Source organism: Martes martes (genome assembly GCF_963455335.1).
Source record: "Martes martes genome assembly, chromosome: 2".
Taxonomy (NCBI): domain Eukaryota; kingdom Metazoa; phylum Chordata; class Mammalia; order Carnivora; family Mustelidae; genus Martes; species Martes martes.
In genome coordinates this window covers 178,686,226-178,712,274 of record NC_137889.1, presented here as the reverse complement: position 1 = coordinate 178,712,274, position 26,049 = coordinate 178,686,226, and the positions used below count along the sequence as shown (strand labels likewise).

General features: G+C 39.6%; 2 protein-coding genes across 3 annotated transcripts in view; both read left to right on the top strand.

Moving 5' to 3' along the window:
- The window catches only part of NFXL1 (nuclear transcription factor, X-box binding like 1), a 75,328-nt gene extending 59,270 nt beyond the window's left edge, over nucleotides 1-16,058 (top strand). The window contains exons 18-21 of one of the 2 annotated variants that reach the window (XR_013966310.1): nucleotides 6,079-6,183; nucleotides 10,261-10,347; nucleotides 11,543-11,596; nucleotides 14,438-15,567. Coding sequence is in view for 1 of the 2 variants with exons in the window: in XM_080795470.1 (XP_080651596.1) it covers nucleotides 6,079-6,183; nucleotides 10,261-10,347; nucleotides 11,543-11,596; nucleotides 14,438-14,611 (420 nt within the window). In the remaining variant the exon portion in view is untranslated. Of the gene's footprint in view, nucleotides 1-6,078; nucleotides 6,184-10,260; nucleotides 10,348-11,542; nucleotides 11,597-14,437 lie in introns of both variants that reach the window. The other variant, XM_080795470.1, reaches the window with a different exon arrangement.
- Nucleotides 16,059-22,011: 5,953 nt separating this feature from the next.
- CORIN (corin, serine peptidase) overlaps nucleotides 22,012-26,049 on the top strand; it is a 251,745-nt gene continuing 247,707 nt past the window's right edge. The window contains exon 1 of the mRNA XM_080796927.1: nucleotides 22,012-22,274. Within this exon, the coding sequence (XP_080653053.1) occupies nucleotides 22,203-22,274 (72 nt within the window). The 5' untranslated portion in view covers nucleotides 22,012-22,202. The remainder of the gene's footprint in view (nucleotides 22,275-26,049) is intronic.

Sequence of the window (26,049 nt, the reverse complement as noted above, 5' to 3'; positions counted from 1 at the left end):
ATTCCTTTTTTGTTGGAGGTATGGCAGTGACAATTATTTGATTTGGTTGGACATTTATAAAGGAATCCTTCTGACTTACAGATGTACTAATAGTACCACTTTTATTTTAATTCTTTGTCTTTATGCACTTATCTGTTTCTCATCCTATTTAGAGTCAGGGAGAGATGACAAAGCCGTAAATATAGTAGTCATTCTCTTTGGTTAAATAAAAACAGAAATTAAATGCATGATATGCCTTTTTGTTAACAATATTTCCTTTTAACTAAAACTTTTGATGCTTTTTATGGATTTCTGTTTAAGAACTATTGGAAATTGAACTTGAATATTTTAAAAGTTATGTAAGATTATAAAAAGACCATTTCAAGCAATAAATGATTATTTTAATAACCCTGTCTTTGTTATATAAGTGAAACTAAGGGCATTGGAATATTTCAAATTTAATTTTCTGATTTCTTCAAATCCTGACTTTTTCCTTGTTAAAATAAATTTTCTTCTGCCCAAATTAAGATTCCAGGTAATAAGTGGTTGAGAATGTCAAATTTTTAATCTGAGTCCATAACTTGGTATGAGATTGTAGTTAGAAATAACCTCCATCAGAAAGGACAAATACCCAACTTTTGTAGCAACATGGACAGGACTGGAAGAGATTATGCTGAGTAAAATAAGTCAAGCAGAGAGAGTCAAGTATCATATGGTTTCACTTATTTGTGGAGCATAACAAATAATATAGAGGACAAGGGTAGATGGAGAGGAGAAGGGAGTTAAGGGAAATTGGAAGGGGAGGTGAACCATGAGACACTATGGACTCTGAAAAACAATCTGAGGGTTTTGAAGGGGCGATGGGTGGGAGGTTGGGGGAACCAGGTGGTGGGTATTAGGGAGGGCACAGATTGCATGGAGCACTGGGTGTGGTGAAAAAACAATGAATACTGTTACGCTGAAAATAAATAAATAAATTTTTTAAAAAAAGAACAAAATTAAATTTAGGGATTGTTAATTTGCAGTTTAGCATTTCCTTGGCTATGATTCAGTTGTGATAAGGTTATGACATTTGGTGGGACTAGATGGGTGATCATGGTTTTTTAAAAATTTGTTTTCCATGCTCATGATTTTTGGATTCTGTGCCAGTCTGGAGCCTATTACTTTTTTTTTTTTTTTTTTTTTTAATTACTAGAGTATTACTAGAGTCTCCCCTTGGGCTCTCTTGAAATTAATAGCCTTAGTTTGGGAAGAATTCAAGTAGCTGTTACAGTTTGAAATAGTCTAAGAGTGGCCAGGTGAATATCCTGGTGTCTAATAGAATTTATTCTAGTTTATGGCCTCTGGACTTTGATAAGGCTACAGCAGTAATTCTCAACAGTTCAATGGCTTCTTAAAACAGATTAATGGACCCTGCCCCAGAATTTCTGATTTTGAGGGCCTGGAGTAGGGGCCCAAGAATTTGCATTTCTAATCTTACATGTAATAGTGATATTGTTGGTCTGGCATCACAGTTTTGAGACCCACTAAGCTATAGAATCAAGTCATGCTTAGGATCAACCAAGAACTATGTCACTTCGAATTTGTAGTAGATATCTTTTTTTTTTCAATAGATATCTTGTGTACTTGGAGTTAAGGTATGGGATTATGATAAATTCTGACCTACTGATAAATTCTTATTTACTTTCTCTTCCCTCCCCCATACTATGGATTTCTTGGGGGCAGGGACTATGTCGTATTCATCCTTGTATCCAGTCTCTTGTTCCCTATTTGTACACATTAGGCAGCTGGTAAATGTTTTTATTGAGTGGGAATGAAACTGAACTAAACTGTTTCATCACATTCATCAGCTCCACTGATTCTCTGATGTACACTTCCTATACCTTCTGGTCTGGTTTGAATTTAACAAAAAGAAAATTTAAAGATACCATTTAGAACTGTACCTTTAAACTGTGCCCCACAAGTCTACTTTTAAAAATTATTTCTGAATTTAGTTTTATCAGCCCTGTGAAGCTTTTCTATTTTTCACTTGAGCAAATTGTTTAATGTGTCTTTAACTCAAATTCTTTATGTATAAAATGGGGGCAGTAATACTCACTTCTGAGTGCTGAGTGTTAATGAGTTAAGAACATGTAAGTCTTAGTATATAGTGAGTGCTGTATGTGTGCTAGCTGTGGTGATGATGGGATGGGTATTTATCCGTAAACAGTGTTGTTTTGCAAGCTTTCTTTAATTATTTTTAAAGAGCTTTTTAAATTGGGATTAAAATGGAACATTTTGAACTAGACAGTATTGGTTATGGGTAAGGCATTTGAAATGACATATGCAGGTGTAAATAGAATGATGTTAAGGACTGAGTAGAGTACAAGAAAACCATCCCACATTGAGTGGAAAGAGTAGGACATCTCATCTTTAAATGAATATCAAGGTCGGATGTTTTAGGAAAACCTCTATTTTTTTGGTTTTAGAAAAATTTCATTACTTCTGTAATGAACATACAGTCATTATATATTATGCATTTTAATCAGCTTCCTTTGGAACTGCTTTTCAGCTCTGTCAGAATATAAGCTGCCTTTTGAGGTAACACATACTTGCACACCTGGTTTTTTTAAACAGTGAAATCACTACCTACTCAAAAGCACATAATACGTATATGGACAGTTTAACAAGTAGTTAAAAAGTCAACACCATAGAACTCCACACAGGTCAAAAAATACAGTATTGCTGCATCTCAGAAGCTACCAAAGTCCTTGTCTGGCTGTGGTTCCCCCCTTCTATCCTATATTTTACCTCCACCTGCCTTTTATAGTAATTATGTCCTTGCTTGTATCTGAAAACAATCTTGTTTGCTTAATTTTATATTTAAAGTTCAAAAGTATGAACTTTTGTGACCTTAGTTTGTTCTCCATTATGTTTGTCATGTTTATTGCATGTGGCTGTAGTCTTATTTCCATTGTACGAGTATACTATGGTTTATTGTATTTGCCTTATTATGGGTAGATATGAGTTTTTTCCAATTCCAAAATATTGCTGTGAACATTCTTGTTTGTGCATTCTAATATATGCATGTATAGATTTCTCTAGGCATATAGTGGTGCGTGGTCATAAGGAATGTATAATTTCAACTTAATATCATATTGATTTCCAAAATCGTACAACTTACTATCAGTAAATTTTCTAATTTACCACTAGTATTTTAAAGTTCCTGTCATGGCATATCCTTGCCAACATTTGGTATTGTCAGAGTTTTAAATTTTTGCCAGTCTTGTGACATCTCATGATTTTTATTTACATTTTCCTGATTACTAGTGATTTTTAATACTTTCTCAGGATTAATGGCATTACTTTTGTGTGTGGGACATATATTGGATAACAGCACAGTATCCTTCTGGAGGAGTTTCAGTTCTCCTTGCAGGCTAGAGTAATCAGTTACATTAACTTATCACAAAAAGAAGATACGTTTGGAGGACATTGGAGACCAGTTCCTAGACTCTGAAGGAAATGCTGTACAGCAAACTTCAGGAAGGACAAGATCTGGGCAGCCCCCAGGGCATTGCCAGCAGGAGCTCAGGGGGCTCTCTACTAAGATGACTGCTCAAACCACCAACTCTTTCTTTTTAGTTTTCACATTATCAGAAGAGAAAATCTGATTTGTCCCTTTAAGTCGAGGGGCTCCCTTGGTATAGGCAGTGACAGATAGGAGACTAGAACGGATAACATAGCTATAGCCTTGAGAAAATTGTGATGAGCCAGGCGGCCATCCCAGTTTGTGTCTTCTGTATTTTCTAACCAGCAGTTAAGGTGAGAATTGTTAGATGGGGTAACAGGATCAAATGCAGTATTCAGAGAAAAGAGATACATTTTGAAGGTAGAAGATTCAGCCAGAGATAAGAGAGATTTTCAGGATGGTAGTGAAATTGTGAAGAGTGACCATGAGGTCTTTTAGGAGGCAGAAAGATACAACATTCAGACCAGTGATTTTAAGCTTTTCATCAACCCTCAACACACTGAAGAGATTAAACATTATAGCCACGATTCTGTGTAATTCAGAAAGATCTTTATTGATTGTGACAGTCTTCCCTATTCACTTTCCCCTTTAGAATTATTGATTGAAGGGATGCCTGGGTGGCTCAGTGGGTTAAAACCTCTGCCTTCAGCTCAGGTCGTGATCCCAGGGTCCTGGGATTGAGCCCCGCATCGGGCGCTCTGCTCAGCCGGGAGCCTGCCTCCCGCTCTCTCTCTCTGCCTACTTGTGATCTCTGTCTGTCAAATAAATAAAATAAAATCTTAAAAAAAAAGAATTATTGATTGAAAGTAGACTTGTTAGTTACTTTTAGAGAAGATGACTGATGTAATTACCTCACAGATTAAAGAAAGAACAAGAGGCTACAGAGGCATGTTTTGAGAAGAGAGGCCAGGTGGTTAGCTGATGCCAAATGTTTGTCTTCTTCATGAAGTCAGGCTAGAGGCACCAGCAGGAATGAAGGTGGGAATGACGTTGAGACAGGAAAGACTTTAAACAGCCCTGTGAGGCAGGTATTTGATAGTAAAACATATTGAGCTTATTAAGCAGTGTTAGGGGCCTTGGTAGGTATAGAGAGAAACAAAACTGAAGTGGTCCAGGAATGCTAGTGTGGAACTCATTCCAGCGGCTCAGCCCTACTATGGGATTGATGAAAATGTAGTCTGAGTGTCCAAATTTAGTTTTGGTATGTCTCAGTTCAAAATGAAAGAGCAAGAAATTAATTGCACACTAGAGAGACACTAAAGGCAATGGAAAAAACGTAAGAATTTTTTTAGGGTGAGTAGAGTTAATAGTTGGAAGGATCAATCTGCAGACTCATAAAGATCAAAAGTTGGAGAATTCAAATGTTTATTATGGTGCCCACTATTTATAAGGTGTCTTTGTTAATGAGTATAAGAGATACAAAGAAATAGAAGACCATTGCCGTCCACTAACTTATTATTTTATATAGCTAAATATTTTATTATAATAGCTAAATATATCGAGCACATTTAATCCTCATGACAGCTATGCAAAATCCGTTACTCTTCCCGGTTTTATATGTGAGGCACAGAAAAGTCAGGGGACTTGCCCAGGGTTTCACAGTTGGTAAAGAGGGAAGCTGGGCTTCAGGTCTAAGCAGCCTGACTTTGGAATTTAACCAGTAACCAGTGGTATTTTTTATTCCCAGTCTGATTAGAGAGACACACAACTATGAGGTGTCCAAACATTTTTTTTTAAACTTTAAGACTATAACAAGGAATGTCACAATAGTTTAGAAATATATTTCTTACATAATTACTATTATTTGTTTAAATATAGACAAACTCCTATCATGCTTCTATGGTGATTTGAGCCATTTCTTGAAGTTTGGATAACATTTGAATTACAAAGAAGGTCAGAATGTTTCATCTGAAAGCTTGACTAGGATAAGAAGATAGTAAATAAGTAAAGACAGGAGCATGTAGACATCTTGGCAGTTACTTAGTGGTTTGGATGCCTCTATAATATGTTTTGATATGTAGTGGCGAAGAGAAATGATTTAGAGTAAAAGGCTAAGCAGTTGTGTTACTGTACAGTGCCGTAAGAACAAGGAAGTTTTTTCTTTCTCTCTCATATAACCATACAAGGTAGATGTGTTGTCCCTGTGCTCCAGGTAGTCATTCAGGCACTCAAGTAAGCCAGGGAACGCTGCTTCTCTTTGACATATGGTTTCCATTGTTGGTTTAAATGTTACCATTCAAAGCACACTGAGAAGGGAAGAACATGGATGTGTGGTCTCAAAATGCTTTAAGGTACAAAAGCACTTACATTTAAATTCCATTGGCCAGAACATAGTCACTTGGCTGTAACTAGCCACAGTAGTGTTGTAAGTAAGATACACTCTTGGAGTGGAACTGGGAAGAATATTTAACATTTCTGTGTAATTAAAGTAATCTATATCTAAAAGAAAAAAGTTAAAAATTAGATGGTTATCGAGGGTTGATTGACCCTATTGTAATAGACTCTCTTAAAATAGTTGTTGAAAGTAGGGGAATTTGCAGAGTCTGACTAGAATGTAAATATGTAATTGCCTTATTTTGATTTTATTGTAGCTTCCTTGTGGTCACAGATGCAAAGAGATGTGTCATCCTGGTGAATGTCCCTTTAATTGCAACCAGAAGGTAAAACTTAGATGTCCTTGTAAAAGAATAAAAAAGGTAAATATTTTAAGTTATTGAAAACACTTTTTTATGTAAAAATTTTCTTTGTGTTTTGGTAGTTCTTTGGATTTTTGCCTTTTGAATTCAAGGTCTTATTTTTTAGAATCATTTTATTGTTAGCCTATCTATTTCAGTAAGTATTTTAAAAATTGGCTTTGTTTGGCAATCTAATTTTCTGTAATTATTCATAAAAGAACTTTGTCTTGTATTGGAATCAACTTCAGTGCCTCTTTTTGGATAGAATCAATATGCTCGAGATTTGAGGTCTTTGTATAAGAAACACAATGTGAGTAATAAAGTGAGTTTCATGGTTTAAGAAATGGTCTGGAATTAACCTTTGTTGCTCTTGCTTGTGAAATAGTTTTTGCCATCAGTATTAAGTTGTGAAAACATAGGCTTAAAGAGACTTCACATGCATAGCCTTATAATGTTAGAAAATAACAAACTTGGAGAGAATTCACTTTAAGATAAAATAGTGGTGATGAAAGATTAAGAGGGCAACACTAACGACTGGAAAGGTCAGCGATGGGGTGCCTGGGTGGCTCAGTGTGCTAATTAAGCCTCTGCCTTCGGCTCAGGTCATGATCTCAGGATCCTGGGATCGAGCCCTGCATCGGGCTCTCTGCTCAGTGGGGAGCCTCCTTCCCCCTCTCTCTCTGCCTTCTGCTCCGCCTACTTGAGATCTCTCTCTCTGTTGAATAAATAAATAAAATCTTAAAAAAAAAAAGAAAAAGAAAGCTTGGCGGAGGCAAACTGCCACTGTTCACGTAAGCTTACAAAGGAGAGCTCAGTGTTGCTCAGTGTCAGTGGCTGAGCGGTTTGTTTTCATTGCTCCTTTTCCTTGACTTCCCTGTTCACACTGTCCACTTCTGACTTTTTCTGTGTTGGTTGAAGTTGCAGCTCCTTTTTTTCTTCATGTTCTTACAGTCATCCCCTAAAGCTAGTCTTTTTTCTCTTCTTTAAATTCTCTCTTACATTTGTCCACCCAACAAATATTTGAGAATCTTTTGCTTTTACTGAGGATCTTTGCTTTTCATTTATTTTCACAGCTCCTACTATCACTTCCTGGGGTAGTGACTTCTGAATTTAAGTGTGTAGGCCTGACCTCTTCTGGAGTTGAGTCCGTGGGTTTTAGATTTTTAAATTGGACCACATTTTTTTGTTTGTTTGTTTTTGTCTTTGAAGATTTTATTTATTTATCTTTATTTATAATTTTATTTATTTATCCAAGAGATAAAGAGAGAGCACATGCAGGGTGAAGGGCAGAGGACAGCAGGGAGCCCAGTGCGAGACTCTATCTCAGGACTCCGGGATCACAACCCGAGCAGAGGGCAGATGCTTAACCAACGGACCCACCGTTGGTGGTTCTTCATCACTTATGGGAAGAAATACGCATTTAAAAGAAACACATATGCACATACAGGCTTGGCATTCAAGGGAATCTGTGATGGTACCTTTGCCTACTTGTCTGCACTGTCATCCTCTAGCAGTTGTCTCTATGACTCTGTTACTTAAGTGCCCTAACACATATGATATACTCCTCTCTAATCTGTGGCAATGTAGACATTCTTTCCTATAAAATGCAGTTTTTCCCCTTTACTGTTCTGTTTACTGGAACCCTGCTCTAGTACTTAGTGCGAGCATTTCCTTGTTTGGGAAGGTCTTCCTTCCCCTGACTCTTGGGAAGACTTCGATGCTTTTTCTCCTTGGTTTTCTTTATTCTAGGTTCATGACTAAAAGCTTTGTGATTCTAAGGATGTCTATAACCTTGTTTTCTCATCCGTAAAATAGAGTTTATACATAGATTTATTGAAAGGAATGAAAAAGGTAATGCTTACATAGCATTTAGTACAGTGATTATTATGTTTAATAAATAATAGCTGCTATTGTATTCATTTACTGCTTACATTATTATATTATTTTTCTTATTGTGACCCTTGTCCCTAGCGCAGTGCTTTGCATGTAATAGGTGCTCTTATAAGTACCTTTTGAATGAGGCAAGGTGGGTTCGTTCTTCCAGGCTGGTAGACTTAATATCTGCAAATACAATATTTATTGTCTGTGTTTGTGTTTGTATATGTTATTGCTCCTTTGTCTGGACTATCCTTGGAGGACTCTGTTTACCAAAAATGAAGAACTGAAGTGGGGGAAAAAAATCCCTAAGTAATAAAATTCCATGCTATAAAGTGTTTTCATGAAAGTATATGTACTTTGCTCATTAGGATTTGATGATCACATATCTTAACTCTGGTAAATTTGAACTAAAAACAATTAGTATCTGAGAGTGTGGTAAGAAAGGAGAAATTGATACAAATAGGTACACTTAGAGCAAAAGTGACATCTGGCAGCAAAAAAAGGTAGCTAAAACATCTAGGCAAATTCTAGGACTTTAAAATAAGGGCCACTTATTCGAGTAGTTCACAAATTGATTATAGGATTGATGTCACATCATCAAGAAAAGAGTAGATAAGGTTTTTGTTGTTTCATTAAGGAGACATTGAAGTGCAAACATAAGCTTTAGACCAATTTTTAAAATTTTAAAACTTTTTAAAAAATTAAATGGTTGAGAGGAAAGTTTGTAGCTCTCCAGAAAATTCTGTAGAACTGCATGAGTTGGTAGCCATTAGTCACATGTGGCTGTTTATTTATTTGAATATTTTTTTAGCCTTATTGATGCACAGTTGACAAAAATTGTATATATTTAAGATGCACACGTGATGATTGTCTATACATACACACTGTGAATGATTATAACAATCAAGCTAATTAACATTTAATGCCTGATTACCAGTTCTTGGTCAGAACACATTCTACTTTCTTAGCAAATTTAAAGTATATAATACAATATTATTAACTATAGCAAGCATGCTGTATATTAGATTCCTCAGAACTTACTCATTTTATCACTGAAAATTTGTACCCAGTGACCAGTTTCTCCGCATGTCACCTCAATGCAAGCTCTTGGCAATCTCCATTCCCTTCTTAGCTTTTCTATGTTCTAATTTTTAGATTCCACATATTAGTAAGATCATATAATATTTGTGTATCTGTATCTGTCTTATTTTACTTACTTGCTTGTCTCCATGTTCATCCGTGTTCTCTAAATGGCAGGATTTCCAACTTTTTTATGGCTGAATAATATTCCACTACAGGTTGATAGGTGTGCAGATCATGTTTTCTTCATCCATTTATCCACTGATGGACACATACCTTGTTTCCATATCTTGGCTATTGTGAATAATGATGCAGTGAGCATTGGAGCACAAAGATTTCTTAGATACTCTTCTCATTTCCTGGATATATATCTGGGAGCAAGACTGCTAGAACCTATACTACTAGATCTACTTGACATTTTTTAAAGAAGCCCCCATACTGTTTTTCATACTGGCAATACCAGTTTACATTCCCAACAACACTGACTGTCCAAGATTTCTTTCTTTTTTTTTTCCTATATTCTTGTTAACACTTGTTATCTATTGGCTTTTCAATTATAGTTATTCTAACAGTTGTGGGTTGATTATCTCATTGTGGTTTAGATTTGTATTTCCCTGGTAATTAATGATGTTGAGCACATTTGCATGTGCCTGTTGGCCCACATACAGCTATTTAAATTTGAATTTTAATGAATCAACATGAAATAGTAGTAAACATTCAGTTCCTCGATTTCACTGGCCACATTTTGAGTTTTCAGTAGCCGTGTGTAGTCAGTGTTCCTCCGTTGGATAGCACAGATACAGAACATTTTTATTGTCTCAGAAAGCTGCATTGGTTGGCACTATTCTAGAAAAATAAAGAATGAAAAGGAAATTGATGCTGGGTTGATAGTGGCTCTTAGCAGATAATTTAATTTTATGATACTCACTTCTTTCTGGTTAGGAGAAATAAAGGAATGATCACTGTTTGAATCAAGACATTTAATGCTTATAACCATATCATTAAATATTCATGAACGTGACTTTTAAATAATATGCATAACCTTAAGCTGTCAGATATTTTGCTTTTTTATGGCATACAGTTAGGACTCTGAGGGAAAGACATTTTAAAGTCAAATTTTTTAAAAAACGTTATTTGTAGGAATTGCCGTGCAACAAAGTACGTGAAAATCAGATTTCAATAGAATGTGACGCAACATGCAAGGAAATGAAGCGGAAAGCATCTGAGGTAATGTCATTTTTTTTTAAAGATTTATTTATTTATTTTAGAGAGAGGGTGTAGCGAAGTTGGGGTTGTTGGGAGGAGGGGCAGAGGGAGAAGGAAAATCTCAAGCAGACTCCCCACTGAGTGCAGAGACCGATGCAGGGCTCGATCTCATAACCCTGAGATCATGACCTGAGACAAAATCAGGAGTCAGATGCTTAACCAGCTGAGCCACCCAAGTGCCCACAAATGTCATTTTTAATGTGCCTTTTCCTATTTATTTTGTGCATTACTTTATGTGCTTATTACAAGGAACTCAAAATCTCATCTTTTTTGCTTTTGTAAGAAAATCTAGTTTTTTTCTTTTTTAAGATTTATTTATTTATTAGAGAGAGAGAGAGAGAGCATAAGTGGAGAGGAGAGGGAGAAGCAGACTCCCCGCTGAGCAGGAAGCCCGATATGGGGCTCAATCCCAGGACCCCAGGATCATGACCTGAGCTGAAGGCAGATGCTTAACAGACTGAGCCACCCAGGCACCCCAAGAAAGCCTCATTTTATAGGCCTATTTTGAATCCCCAAGTGTGCTCTTTAGTTTGTGCTACATTTTTTCTGTCCTTGTACCAGTTCGTGTATGTGCTCTAGAACAGTTGTTCATCGTAATGTTACTGTAAGCCTCCTGAAAGTTAGGTTAAAATAATACAAAGTAAGATTTTGGAGTTCTTTGCTGTTTGGGTTACCTCTAGTGTCCTTATTTCCTTCTATCAATCCAACTGATGAATAAATTCTTGATTTTGCTTAACACTGAGGATTCTCTTCCAGATAGGGCTTTTACAGAAAATGGTCAACTTCAACTCTAGAAAAAGAGTGGTATTTAATAATTTATTATAGACTTAGTATGGTAACTCAAGAAAAAAAAAATCCATTTGAACACTATTTCATTTTGCAGTTTTGTAACTCTTTGAATTGTGATCTAATATCTATTAAGTTGTTTAGCTGAAATGTTTATATAAAGGCTAACACTATCCCTCCCCTCATCTCACAGTCTGTTAGAACCTTGGTAACACTTCTCAGTGTAACATTTACATGTCTTTAGGTAATTTCCAATACAAAGTTACCAAAAGTTGTTATGGGTTAGTGGATCCTGGGTGAGAAGATGTTAAAATTCTAAGTAAAATTTGATGATTACAGTGTTAATTAACCTTTAAATATCTATAAACAGATAAAAGAGGCAGAAGCCAAAGCTGCTCTTGAGGAAGAAAAACGAAAACAACAGGTAACTAAACAAGATATTTATGTCCTTTGTATCATTGTTAGTTTTTGTACAAACACAAGGTTTATTCCACATACAAACCAGGAGCTAGTCAACTGTTCCCCAGACTGAAAATAGTATAGTTCCTACAAAACAAAAATCAGCCACTCACTCACTTCAGCTCAAGTATACTGAGCCTCTGAAGAGGCGTGAAATCTTGTATATTCCCAGATATTTCGTATATTCCCAAATTTAATTTCTTGCCAGTCTCATCCATTCTCCAGTGATAAGAGTTTTCATTCCTCCTTTGGTTGGTTTGTGGGGGTTGGAGTGTGGCAGCTTCCATTTTTTTTTTTTTTTTAAGATTTTATTTATTTATTTGACAGAGAGAGAGAGATCACAAGTAGGCAGAGAGGCAGGTAGAGAGAGAGGTGAAGCAGGCTCCCTGCCGAGCAGAGAGCCTAAGGCGGGGCTCCATCCCAGGACCCTGAGACCATGACCTGAGCCGAAGGCAGAGGCTTTAACCCACTGAGCCACCCAGGTGCCCGCAGCTTCCATTTTAAGGCATCTGCTGGAGCCCATGTCTTCACTCACCTAAAAGTATTTGAGTTCTGTTTTGCTGACTTGCAGATTGTCTGTAAAAAGGAGTGTTTTGTTTCTTAACCAATGCATTTACTTTAATAATATATTGCCTTATTTCTCTTTTAGATTCTTAAACGCAGGCTTATTATCTGTTCTTGGCTATATAGCAGATAACAACTACATTCCTGATACCCTGTTTGCTCAAATACCATATTGATCATGTACTCCGAAGAGTGGTTTAACTTTCTAATAGTGACATATAATTATTTGTCAGTTTGCATTTTGAGATGTTTATACTTAGCAAGAAGGTTATATTATATGCAAACTGCTGCCTTTTGAATGAAGAAATTGAAATCTGTGTGACTTCAGGGGAAGACATTGGAAACAATTTAGGTAGCAATAAGGGTGGGCTAAAATGACCTCTGATGTTAAATGGTTCTAAAAAGTTGATTTGCCTAATATTCCAAAATAAGTTATCAGAACATGGATTAATTAGAATCCTGGGAGATAAACTTATTAGGAGTAGTTCAGGGTAAACCTTCTTTCCCTTTTTATAAACCATTTGGATGGAAATTTTAAATATATTCCCTACATACTGACCATTTAAACAGAGTTTATAGAACATAACTTAAAATATAAATGATGACTGTGGGTCGTTATTAAAGCATTAGTTATTTTACCGTGTCAGTTCTCAAGTTTGGCTGCTTCTAATGAATTGATCTTGTTCTCTGTTTCAACAACAGCTTGAAAATATTCTGACATTTTGGTTCATTGAAGAATGAATGTGTTAAATTAAGTATTGGATTAGGGCATCTTTAAATGTGGTTTACGGGCAAAGTAATGGATGTGTTTACTGAAGTTTGTACAGTTGACCCTTGAATGACAGGTTTAATCTGTTTAAACTGTGGGGGTCCACTTACGTGTAGCTTCTTTTCAACATGTAGCTTCCCACAGTACAGTCCTGTAAATGTGTTTTCTCCTCCTTATAATTTTCTTAGTGATGTTTTTCTTTTCCCTAACTTACTTTATTGTAAGCACACAGTATATGATACATACAACGTACAAAATACACGTTAATCTACTGTTACTGATAAGGCTTCCGGTCAACAGTAGGCTCTTGGTAGTTAACTTTTTGGGGAGTCAAAAGTTATATATGGATTTTCAGCTGTGTGTGGGGTCAGCCCTCCTGACCCCTGCATTGCTTAAGGTCAACTTATATTTTCTTCTGTTAAATAAACAATTACAAAGTCTTGCATGGATATTATATATATGTTTTAGTTGATGACTATCATGTTTTAGTTCCAATGCACTGTAGTATATCATGTTACCTTATCCTGTAAGGTAAGTAAATTAAGTAAGTAAGTTAAGTAAATTCTTGGCAGTAGAATAAAAGTCCACATTTTATGGTAAGTATCATCCAGCTATCCTTTGTTAGGACCAGTTTTTATAGAATTCTACTTTCTAAAATTGTCATTTTGATTTAAAGCATGAAGCATTTTCCCCTGAAGAATTTCTACTGTTTTTAAATATATTTGATAAAGATAATCTCGCAGGGTTTTTTTTCCTACTCACTTGAATTTCTTTCAAACAAGCCATTAATATCTATTATCAGCATTGTAAAAAAATAGAATTATAGGTATTATTATTCTCACTGGGCATCTCTTGGCACTTGCTAGAAGCTGTGTATTATAGAAACTCAGTAGATTAATGGTGTCAATGTATAAAATTAATGTCTGTATTTAGGGCACCCTCATTTAATCAGATGTTTCTTTATTTAAATAGTGTCAGGGGTGCCTGGGTGACTCGGTTAAGTGTCTACCTTCTGCTCAGGTCCTGATCTCAGGGTCCTAGGATCAAGTCCCCTCGTTGTCATTGTCATCAGGCTCCCTGCTCAGCAGGGAGTCTGCTTCTCCCTCTCCTTCTGCCCCTCCCACCCACCACCTCCTACCCCCAGTTGTGTTCTCCCTCTCTCTCAAATAATTAAAACCTTAAAAAAAAACTAACTGGTAAATAAATAAATAGTGTCAAAGTCAGGCTTATGGTCTGAAATAATCTCTTTTGTTACTCCCCATTTCCTTTTCTGCTTACCTAAACTCTGAATTTGTTGAATACAAGTCCATGATGGAGAGAGTTTAAAAAAAAAAAAAAAATCAATATATTTACTCTATGCCATCGCTATTAAAACATTTGGCACATTGATTTGTTTTCATCTCAGTGGAAAATTTCAAGTCAATGTATGTATCGATTTTAATAAAAATTATACTGTTTTGGTTTTTGATTTAGGCTGAACTGGAGGCTTTTGAAAACAGACTGAAAGGTCGTCGGAAGAAGAACAGGAAAAGAGATGAAGTGGCAGTTGAACTTACGCTATGGCAGAAATACAAATATTATCTCCTTCCAGCATGTGCAGTTGTGGTTCTAGTGTTTGCATGGTACATAGCCCGTGATGTGGCTTAAAAAATTTTGATCTGGTCATATACCTCAGATTGGATTTAGATAAATTATTCACTCTGGACTATTAGGAAGTGTATACTGTAGAACATAGATATTCACATTCATCTCTGTATTCTCTTCCAGCTGTTGTTAGAAGGACAGATTTTAAGCTTTATCTTGAGTAGCATACTAGAAGTGGCAATATAACATTGTTTAATAGTAAAAGCATGACCGAAATTGTCAGATATCTCATAAGGCATAGCCTGTGGCAGGGTGACACGTCAGTTGATTGTGCTTCCTTGTGTTAACATAGTTGTTTCACTTACTATTTCACACCAACTTTCTGGGTTTTTTTGCAAAATTAAAATGAAATTGAGCCATATGTGCAGTAAAAAGAATATGTCACAATGCTTTGGCTACTTATTATAAGGTACTCTTCTTGATCATGGTTTCTTGATCATGTAACTTTGTACTTTAAAATAATTATTCTCTAAAAGACCTCTTAAATTGTAACCTGAAGCTATATAATTCGATTCCAGAAATTGCTTTATTAGTGAGGAATTTTTTTATCAGTTATTGAAATAAATTTTTATGTAGTAGGTACCTCAGAGGAAAATATAATTGTTTTTTAAAAATGCTGGGCTAGATTCCTCACATGTGGCTGTTTCTTGTGTAAGAAGCATTTAACTGAAGTTTGGCATGTTTTGTAAAACTTGTATGTGTCTTTTCAAAGTAATAATAAAAGAAAAACTAGTATTTATGAGCAATAGAAACTGAGCACAGGGCTTATGAGCTTTATATACTTATTCTCATTTCTTCTTACCAAGAACCTGTAAGTAGATTTCAGCTGGAAATAATCAGTTCTTATGAAAACAAGCTGATAGAGAAATATCAGTAAGCCAAATCTGTTTGAATTGTCATTTTAAATGGTTTTGTTATTTAATTTTTGTATGATTGTTTTCATTAAAATTTTTCATACCAAATTTGTAACCTTGAATATTTACTATTATCTGAAATATTCAGGAGCCTATAATTTTAGGCTAGGTATTAGTATCATTGTATAAAATCTCTGATACTTGATGCAAAGCAATTATTGATAGACGCTAAAAAGTAATAGAAGTATGTTTTAAACAGAAGTACAAAGAAGGATTTCTAAACTTTGCTGACTTTAATGAAAAATTTTTTAATGTTCTGTTTATTCTTCTAGTGTTAGCTAGTGTCTAAAATGAAAGGGTAGTCATTCCTTTCATTATGGTATTTGTGTTTTGACTTTAGATTTTTTTTCTTTTTTACCTTTCTCAACGTTAGGGTACCTGGGTTGGCGTTTCAGAAGCTCTGAGTTAGAGCTGCTACACTCCAGTCATTTCCTTACTCTAAAATGAATATTAAAGACTGAACAACTAAGTGTCTACCTGGGGAGCTATTTTCATGTATCTCAGAATTTCAGCCTAATAAACAAGCCTGAAGCCTGTTTCCTGTCTGTTTGTTGGGCTTCTGTTCTGGCTTGTGTTCTTATTTGTGGGGAAGAATTTAGTGAGCCGAGGAAGGAGATTGAATGAATAATAAATTAAGCATTTACTGTTTTTTATTTGCTTCATTAATTTACCTGAAGTCACACACTATTTAATCAACAGGTATGTTTCCTCTGTGATAGGTACTTGGTAGGTCCTAGAGATACCCATGAGCCTTTCTCTTGCGGAGCTGTTAAGGAGCAGAAGAGGGCAGGCAGGAAACAGATAACTCAATAAAATAGACATCCTTTCATGTGTGGTAAGTGGTATTTAAAAATGAAATGGTACAGAAAGTGATTAAAAAAGGGGTGAAAGGTCACTTGCTGCTTTAGATGGGGAAAGTCCCCCTGAGATGGGGACGTCCGAACTGTGACCTGAATGACATCCATTCGAAGAGCTGAGGGGAAAGTCCATGAGGGAGTGAAGTAGCAGGTACCAAGTCTGCAAACCCCATAGACCATGGTGAGGAGTTAGGGTTTTTTCCAGTCACAGTAGGTGGCGGTGGAAGGTTCTAAGTGGGCAATAGTTGCCATTGCCACTGGCCCTGGCTGCTGGTGGAGACAAGACTGTGAGGGGCAGGGGAGGAAGGTGGGTTGGGAGGCTAGAGGTGCTGCTGATGCTGGGCTCCAGTTCCCCACCACCTTTGAATGCCCTTGAATGAGTGGCAGGAGTGAGGAAGCTGCAGAAATTGTTCTGTGATGAGCAGAAGGGCAATAGAGGATAGAGGATAGAGGGCAGAAGATAGAGGAAATAAGTTCTTCAAGGTCAAAGTGAAGTTCAGTTTGGCCTAAGGGCAATAGAGGATAGAGGACAGAGGGCAGAAGATAGAGGAAATAAGTTCTTCAAGGTCAAAGTGAAGTTCAGTTTGGCCTAAATACGTACACAAATTTGTTCTGAGGGAAATAAACAGTATATTTTGGCATTTTTTGCTTCAATCTGAACCAATTAGAGAAGGACTGGGAAAGCTACCGAATAGCCACTAGGAACAACACAGATAAAATTGTGAATGTGATGGGCTTATCCTCCAACTTACTTGTGTCATTGTAAAAGATGGATGAGCTTACTGTTTGAAATTTGTGTCATATTTATGTTGAAATTTTTAGTTCTTCAGCTTAAACTTTTAGGGATTGATTAGCACCTAGTGTTTCTATTTCAATTACTTCCACTATTCAAGTCCAAATGAAGTTCAGATAATCTGAAATAAATTGGTGTAGCCTTTGCTGAGATTGCCAGAGGAACTTTATTAAAGCAAAACATTGAAAACATTTGCTTTTCGCAAAGAAGTCTGATGCTTGAACTTCATGGCTCTGAATGATAAAAATGTTAAACACAGTTAAGTGTGTTTAAAAATGTGATGTTTCAAGATGACCTAAAGCACTTTTGGCCCTTCATGTTATTTCAGATGACCCAGGTGTCTCCTCCAGCTGTTACATTTGCCCATCCCTGGGTGTTAGAAAGTGAGGCAGATGTTTAAGCTCTGGGGCTAGAATTGACATAGGGCAGCTATGTCTCTTCTCTGGTCTGCCTCTGTATTGAGTGACAGTGATTAGACCGCCCCGGGCCTTAGAGTCTGCTTATAAGTTGCTGAGCTGCACAGAGGGAAGAAATGCCCACTAGTGAATGTGGGGGTACGGGGAGGAGCTGGGAACCCTCAGCTCTCCAGAAGCTCTTAGGGGACAAGAGATCAGGCGTCCACCTGGAAAACCATTCTTCTGTATTGCAGAATCTTGGTTTGTTGAGGAAGTTTAGGTCTCTTATTTGCTGTGCTTCTCCTCTTGCTAAGTTTTCTTTTCAGTTAACGTGGGGGCATGTATTTATGTGGTCCTGTGCAGAATTACCCACATACAGCCTGTAATTCCACAGCGCAGATTGGTTTGAGTTAAAACACTTTTAGAGAGAACTTCCCTTTTCACCATCATCTGGCCATCCTCTGTCTTGAAATATCTTTTCCTCCTAGCACCATCCCTGTCAGTGTATTATGTAGCCTTTCATTGTCTCATCTCCTTCACCAGAACGGAAGCTCCATGAGGGCAGGAGTGCGGTTTTGTTTGCTGTAACTCCAGAGTGGGCACAGTAGCCACATAGTAGAGGCTGGTATTAGTTTCCTCAGGCTACCATAGCAAGTTAACCCCAAACAGAATGGCCTGAAACAATGATTTTATTCTCTCACAGTGCAGGCGGCCAGAAGTCCAAAATCAAAGTGACGGCGAGTTGGTTCGTTCTGGACACTGAAAACTGTTCCATGCCTCTCTCTTAGCTTCTGGTTGTGGGCACCGGTCCTTGGCTTATCCTGGCTTGTCGACGTAATCACTCCAATCTCACCACCATCCTCACATGACCTCCTTCTCTGCCTCTGCATTCTTTTCTGTCTCTTACAAGGTCACTCAGGGTCCACCCTGAGTCAATATAATCTCATTTTAATTAATCGCATCTGCAAAGACCCTATTTCCAAATGAGGAAGGTGATAATCTCAGGTTGCAAAGGGACTTGAAATTTTGGGGGTGGATGGAGGGCAGTATTCAGCCCAGTACAATGCTCAATATTTGATGGATGAATGAAAGAATTCACAGTGTAGTTCTAGGCTGTAAACTCTTTGGGCATTTTTCATTACTCTCTTAATAATTATGCTGCAGAAGGTAGGGGTTAACAGTCTGGTTCCAGACTGCTTGGGCTCCAATTCTGGTTCTGCCACTTCCTAGCTGTGAAATCTTGGGCAATTAGTGAACTTCTATGAGCCCTCAGTTTGCTCTTGTAAAATGGTGACAATAAGCATTAGCTATTATTTTGTGTCTGCAACTATTTTAAAGCACATTACATTTTAAAAACTCACTTAGCCGACGTATTCTAATTTTACAACAGAGGAAACTAGGTTTGTTTCAAGAATTAAAAACTGAGAAAATAGGTAAGTCACTTTGTGACGTACTTGGCACATAGTGCTTAGAAAATCTTAGCTATAATAATAAATGTGACTTAATCTCATAACTTTAAGAGCTCTGTTACAAACTGATTCATAAATCAGAGAAAAAGAAATCTGTTGTGAACTGAGGCACCTCAGTTTTTGCCCATGCGGTCACTGTCATTGAGGGGACACTCTCCCTGGGGTAGACCAGGCAGAATGCTGGCCAGATGTAGGGGCATTTGGACAAGATAAGAGACCCTGGTTGGGGGGAGGGGGGAACAGCACTAGGTGTGCAAGGACACTAAAAATTCCTTTGGAAATTTCACTGGGCCAATTCTTACTAACTTCTTCCCAAATGGTTGCTGTGGTGTATTAGGAGGGGATTGATGTTGTGGTAATACATTCAGCAAATAGAATGTCTACACAGGCTACTTTAAATACATGCAGAGTATTTCAGGGTACAGATAGAGGTATGTTTTTTCCTTCTTTTAAACTAAAAAAAAATTGTCTTCTCCCTGCAACAGGTAAACTTCCAGTTTGCCTGTTTCTTGCTCTTTAATATTTTTAAAAAGTCAGCATCTTTAGATCTCAGCTAAAAAGATTACGTTCTAAATTCTGTAAAGCCAGTCCCACATTTTTAAGTATCTTTCCATGGCTTATATATGTGTACATTGGTTTAGTGGTGTATTTATTCCACTAGACTAAAAGTTCTGGGAGGGCAGGAACTCTTATTTTGTTCATGTGGCAGCTAGCAGATCCAAGACGAGTTATTAGTTGAATGAATAACTAAATACATCGTCGGGTAGCATCAGTCTTAGCTACTGCTTGCCTATTATCATCCTGGGATGCTGGCTGCTTCTTTAAAATAATCTCTTTCTTGTTCTCAAATTGCCTTCATTTGTAGTACTAAGCACTAAATAGGCCTGTAAGTCTGTGACCAAAGTTTGATCTGTAAAATCAACCTTTCCAGACATACATTCACTACCTTTAAGTTGATTTTTCCACGGATCTCTTCAAGGTTTGTATTTTTTTCTTTAAAATTACCTAATTAGTTGGATACCAGGCTAGACAATAAAAATTTCCAAAGGGTAGAAATGTTTCTTGTGAAATTAAAAGTATTTTAAGAAGCTAACTGATGGTTGTCACTTTAAGCTGAAAAGCAAATGTGGCAAACTTTTAAAATGGAATAATTCAAATAGGTCATTGAAGATTACTGTGGGCCCTCTGTATAGTCAGAGTACGAGACTTTTCACATTTTTGTAATTTCTTACATTATAAAGCTTTGTTACAAAGTAGGTAAAAATAGATGTTTACTCTTAAGCTAACAATACTTAAAGTATTCACTCTGGCCCAATGGTAATGAGAACTAGTTGGGGTTTTTTTGCTGGAAAGATGTTTAAGGAATTCTTACTTTACACCAGCAATATAAGCAGCTTTAGTTCCCAGATCATAGTATAGTGGTGTGAGAGGGACACTTGTCTACCTGCACTGGTCATCCCAAACCCACTGATGGAGCCACTTTCGTTTCACAGTTCCTGTAGCACCTCCACCAGAGGGCAGAAAGTGGAAGAGAAAGGAGGTGTAAGAAATTTATACTTGCCTTCAGAATGCCTGTGGAAACACCGGGAACTGAATCCCATCCTGCTTTTGCAAACGGAGTCAACTGTGGCTCAGATCTGCTCGAGACAGACCTGGCCGAAGAATCCACTGGGCTCTTCGTTTTCAGGCTGGTGTCCCTGCACTGATGAGGACTGATGAGGCAGTATTTTCATAAGAACACAGTCCTGCAATTACTCTACTTCCGGTCGTCCCAGCTCAGCACTTGGCTAGCTTAGGCTGGCTACTTGGGCTCCCTAAATCTTTCTCATCCCTAAAGTAAACATAACAGTAGTACCTCAGAAAGTGGTTGATAGAACTAAAAGAGAGAATGCATGTGCGGTGCTCAGCACAAAGCTTGGCTCAGATACTAAGAGCTTAAATTTTGTGAATTATGATAAACTTGTCAGATGCTGGATTTCAAGTCCAATGTCTGGAACACTATTTTACTATACACATGCAATATTTCTTCACTTTTTCATTTCAGAAGCAAAATACTGATTTTCCCCCAACTTTACAGGTGTATCCTCCCCCCAACCCAGCAATAATATTCAAGGAACAGGTGCCTGATGCATACTTTGTTGACTGTGCATGACCCCCGCCAGAAAAAATGAGGATGGATTTATTCAATGACCTCATGAGTCATCCTTGAAATTTCCATGAAGATCTTGACTGAAGTTGGATGAAAACTCATTTCTAAGAAAAATGCAATGTATTCTCCTGTAACCCCGCCCCCCCCCCCATACATTTGACGGCTGTCTTGGGCTTCAAACCGTAAAGTAATCTTTGCTGTTGTAAACGCGTGCAGTGCCCTCCCTGACGCTGTCTGGAGAGTGGATGTTAGTGAATGACAGAAAAGTGGAATTGCTGGCCCCTCAGTCGCAGCCTGTGGACGCCTCCCTAGGAAATCGCCACCCAGGTTTATGGAAACAGCCTGAGGTTCTCCGGCATCGTGCAGCCTCAGCAAAGTCTCGGGCATCTTGCAAAAGCAGTTTCTTCATGTAACATGTAATAGAGGGCAAGTTTCTATTTGCCTAATGCAAATAATGCCGGCCTTCGGAACGTTAAATCTTTTCTGAGAAAACAAATTTGGCCTTTAATTGCCAGTGCCTGCAGTTATTTTTTTTTACTTAGCTAGGCTCTGGCTAAAAGAAAATGGTCTAGGGTGGGATAAGATTTGGGCAAGCCGGAAAGTAACTCTTTTGCTCCCAACTACTCTGTCTCCCACAGCCCAAACTTTCAAATCTCATCCTTCCCTTGCTGCCCTAGCTGGGTGCTCCCCGGTGGGGTGGGGGAACCGGCCGTGCGCTTGGCTTTCCCTCTACCCCTGGAGAAGAACTTTAAATGCAAAGAGGTGGGGTTGCAGAGATCTGCCCTTAAGGCTCTTATGGGTGGGACCCAGAGACGGGAGGGAAGGGAGGGAGTGGTTCGCGGGTGGGATCTGCCGAGCAGACAAAATGTGGGGCCCCTGTCCCTTGAAGTTCAACTTGTCTCTTCCCTGAGTGAGGAGCAAGGCGTCCTAGTAGCCTATCATCCCCCAACCCCCGCAGGGGCACGAAGAGGAGAGAAGAGCCACCAGGATAAGAGTGGCCAGAGGGAAAGGCGAGACATGTTCTCCACGAAACAGCCCCCCGCCCTGGCTCGGGAAGAGAGCTACCGCCCAGCTCGGGCCCCGGAGCAGGTAAGACCCACCACCGAGCTCGCTTGCCCGCAAACAGGTCGGATGACCTCTCAGTCCGGGTGAATTCAGGGTCAACCCCTTCTTCCCCTACGCCCTCGTCCCTCCGTGCCACCTTCCTCCCCCGCCGTCTGTGAGCTTCGGCTTCCCCAGCCCGGCGCTGAGCTCCCTGCAACCAGTCCTGGGGCGCATGATGCTCCAGGGGTCTCTGAGCGTCCGCGACCCTAGCAGGGTCATGGGCAGAGTTTCCTTCAGCGTCAGAGCCGGGTCGGTCCGGAGACCCCGCTCTCCTCGGCAGGGGCGTCGCCACGTCTGCTACAGAGTCCCTCCTCGGCCGGGAGCCCTGCACGCAGTGAGTGGACTGGGCGGCGCGCGGGCGCCCGGGGAGGCTGCCGCAGGAGCCGTCGCGACCAGCCCCTCGGGGGTCCCCCGCTTCCCGGCTGAGCCAGCGTCGCGGACGCGCGACCTGTGCGAGCACTGCGCAGCAGCCCGGCAGGCCCCAGACGTAAGCGCCCCCCAGCCCGCTTTCCAGCGGCGCGCGTCTCGGTCTCCGTCCCTCTCACAGCCCGGACTCGCGCTCGCTTCCCCGGTGCCGAGCTGGTACCTGGAGCTCACCGCCCATTCTGAGCGTTGGCACCCATAACCGGTCCCGCTCGCAGCGTACCGGGAACTCCCGTGCCCCCAGCGCGCAAACTTTGGCGCAAATCCGCCGGGGCACCCGGGGCGCCAGCCTCCGAGGGGCTCAGGTTCAGAGCTGCCCCGGGTTTGACGGCCCCGATCGTGTCCTGGAAAGGGACCGCGCTGCCCGTAGCTCGGGAGAGGAAAGGCATCGCGGACGGTCCTCACTGGCCTGAGTCCCCAGGAATAGGGTCTGATTTGCGACTGCGCTGCTTTTGCGGTGACAGGAGGGTCCCGGTGACCGCTGACTGCCGCTCGGTCCGGGCTGCACGGAGTCCCTCTCTGCGGGCGGGGACTCTGAGGGCTGAGCGGGCGAGAGGAAGGTGGTGTCGCGTCGGATCCTGTGGGGACTCTTCCCCTGCTCCTGTGGGCGGGCGCCCGGCTCCTGGTGCCAACGGCTCGGGGCGGGTGGGTGGCGGTGCAGGCGCTTTTAGCGCTGCTGGTCATTGGAGCCCGAGCCCCGGGCGCTGCAAGCTCGTCAGGACAGCGGCGGGCTGGGCTTTCCTAGGGAAGCTGTCCTCGAAGTTCAGGAAGTGGGGCTTTCCTCCTGCGGGAAGCCTCTGAGGACAATGTACGAAGCCTCGTTCTTGTATAAGGCTAAGGTGGCTTCTATACGAATTGTAGTTTTTTGTTTTTGTAGGGTTTTTTTTTTTTTGGTTTTGTTTTTGTAAAGTAATTTTCTGATGGAAACAAAACTGCAAAGGAATGTCTGACTGCTACCAGAAAGGGGAGCCAAGTCAGGATCGTTGTCCAACAACACACGTTTTAGCTGAAGGTGTTGAAATTAAAGATGCTGCAAAACATTAGTTTTTGGCATATCCTGGAAGAATGCAAAGAAACACTGCATTTTTTTAAAGTCATAAAATCAATTTTTTCTTAGTCACAATACAGTCACCTGTGGTGTGTGTGTGTGTGTGTGTGTGTGTGTGTGTGTGTATTTGGTCCCCAGTAGTTTTGTTTGTGATATTATGCTAAAAATTAGTCCCCCAACCAGATTCCTGGGGATTGACAGGTTAGACTAGAGGTCCGTGTAGACATGTGTGAGAGTGGGGCAGAGCAGTCAGGTTTTCCATAGAATCCTTTCCAGGACACCGGGAGTTGCACGATGATGAACTATTCTCAGAGCTATTTGGGTGTGAAATCTCATAAATCCCAAAACCTCAAGATGCTGCAAAGCTTTATTTAGGGGAAGGGGCATCTTCCCAGAAAGTTCCTTGCAGGACAGGCTTACAACTATGATGATGAAAACCTCTATTAACCTTCCAGGAGGTTAAATTAAGAGACAAATAATAATTGCCTCATTCATCTCATGGAGTGTATTTCCAGGCATAGTGAAACTTTTTTAAAGAAGATGCATAATTAATTCCATCAGAAACTTTCCTCTTAATGCTGCAGTAATCTTAATAGTGTTAGTCTGGAAGGTATCAGTGCTTCTACCACACACCAGCTGGGGTTTCATCTTGGAAAAACCACCTTTCCCACCAGGCCTTCATCTGGGTTTCAGTACTTGCTGGCTCTGTTTTCCTTCAAGCCCCTGAGGTGCCCTTCCCCATTGTTGGGGGGCAGACAGGAAGGAGGTTGGGGGAGAAGCTGAGCAGCCTGTTATCGCCAGATAGTTAGCATCGTCACCCTCTAAAATCTGTGTTTTCAGATTTCCATACTCTTAGTGAGGTACTCGGTTGCTCATTTTTCCTCTTTCCCTCACCTCTAGCCTCCCTTGACATAAAGACCTAAAGCCTTAGGGCTTTTGGGTTGCTGAGGGTCTTATTGCTGGGGAATGGGAGCTCCTTGAAGACCGGGAAAGCTGCAATACAGAATTTTCCTGAAGGGATCCAAGGGAGAAAGGTTTATTTCATGTGACACTGACCTTAATAAGTTATTTGACAAGCATGCATCCATGTATCCTGTTTGCCCCATCAGGGTTTGGAAGATGGGGCTGGTTGGCTTAAGTACACTGACCTGTATGGAACACTAGATCCACAGGAAGCACTCAAGCAACCTCTAGACTGTTCCATGAAATCTACTCAGACACACGCATGTGCACACGGACACCCGTGAGTGCTTTTGTGTTTTAGGCTGTTCAATGAGGGTAGCCAAGAAAGAAGTCACAAGAATGAAAGATGCTGTTAGCTTGTGTGCCTTGGAGAGGAGAGTATGGATTCTGGTGTCTAAGCTAAATTCAAATCTCTGGCTTTAACCCTTAAAAGTGACAAGGCTCTGGGCAAGTCAGATGCTGCTGTTGAACCCTAATGTCCTCATCCAGCAAATGGGGAGAATATTTCTAACCATTTATAAGAACGCTGTGAGGATTAAGGAAATGAATAAGTCCTAGAAATACTACCCATACTATTGGTCTCCCTAACCTATTGTTATTTACAGAACTGGTCTCATCTCAGACTCAATGAGTCTACACCAGACTTTTCTCCACAGCCCCACTTCTGTGAGTCTACAGCTATGCTCTCCAATGGAGTATTTGCTGGTCACACATTGTTACTTAAAATTAATGTCATTATTTGAATTCATCAAAATTAAATCCAATTAAAAATTCATTTCTGTTCTTCGGTCTCACTAGACACTTTGACCAATGATTACCATATTATGTCAATAGAACATCGTTCTATTGTCCTCTGGAATTTTCTTTTACCTGAGTGATAATTAAATGAGCCTCTTGGATGATACAGGTTTTCTGTCTGGTGCCTCCTTTTGCCTCTTTTCTTCCCAAGGAGTGGTTTTGTACTGCTAAGTCACTTCTGTTTTGTTGACATTTCTGGCACTGCTGGGGCATTTGTTGAATGGTAAATGACTAGATCCCTTTATAAATCAGTCAACGAGTGTGAATTAGCCACAGAGTGCCTTGATGATTTTTGCTAATGCATCATTCTTCTCCCTCACAATGAGCTTTATGGCTGATGGTTTTCCTAGTTTTAGAGCAGAAAGTCTAATCTAATAGAGGGAGGCTCTTCTCTCTCCCTTGTGCCCTGACATGTTGATTTTTTACAAGAATGACCATACTGGAAGACTAGGTTCTATGTTTGCATCAAATTCACTGAAAGTTCAATTTATACAGATTTGAAACTAGCACCTCCACCTTATTCTGTAG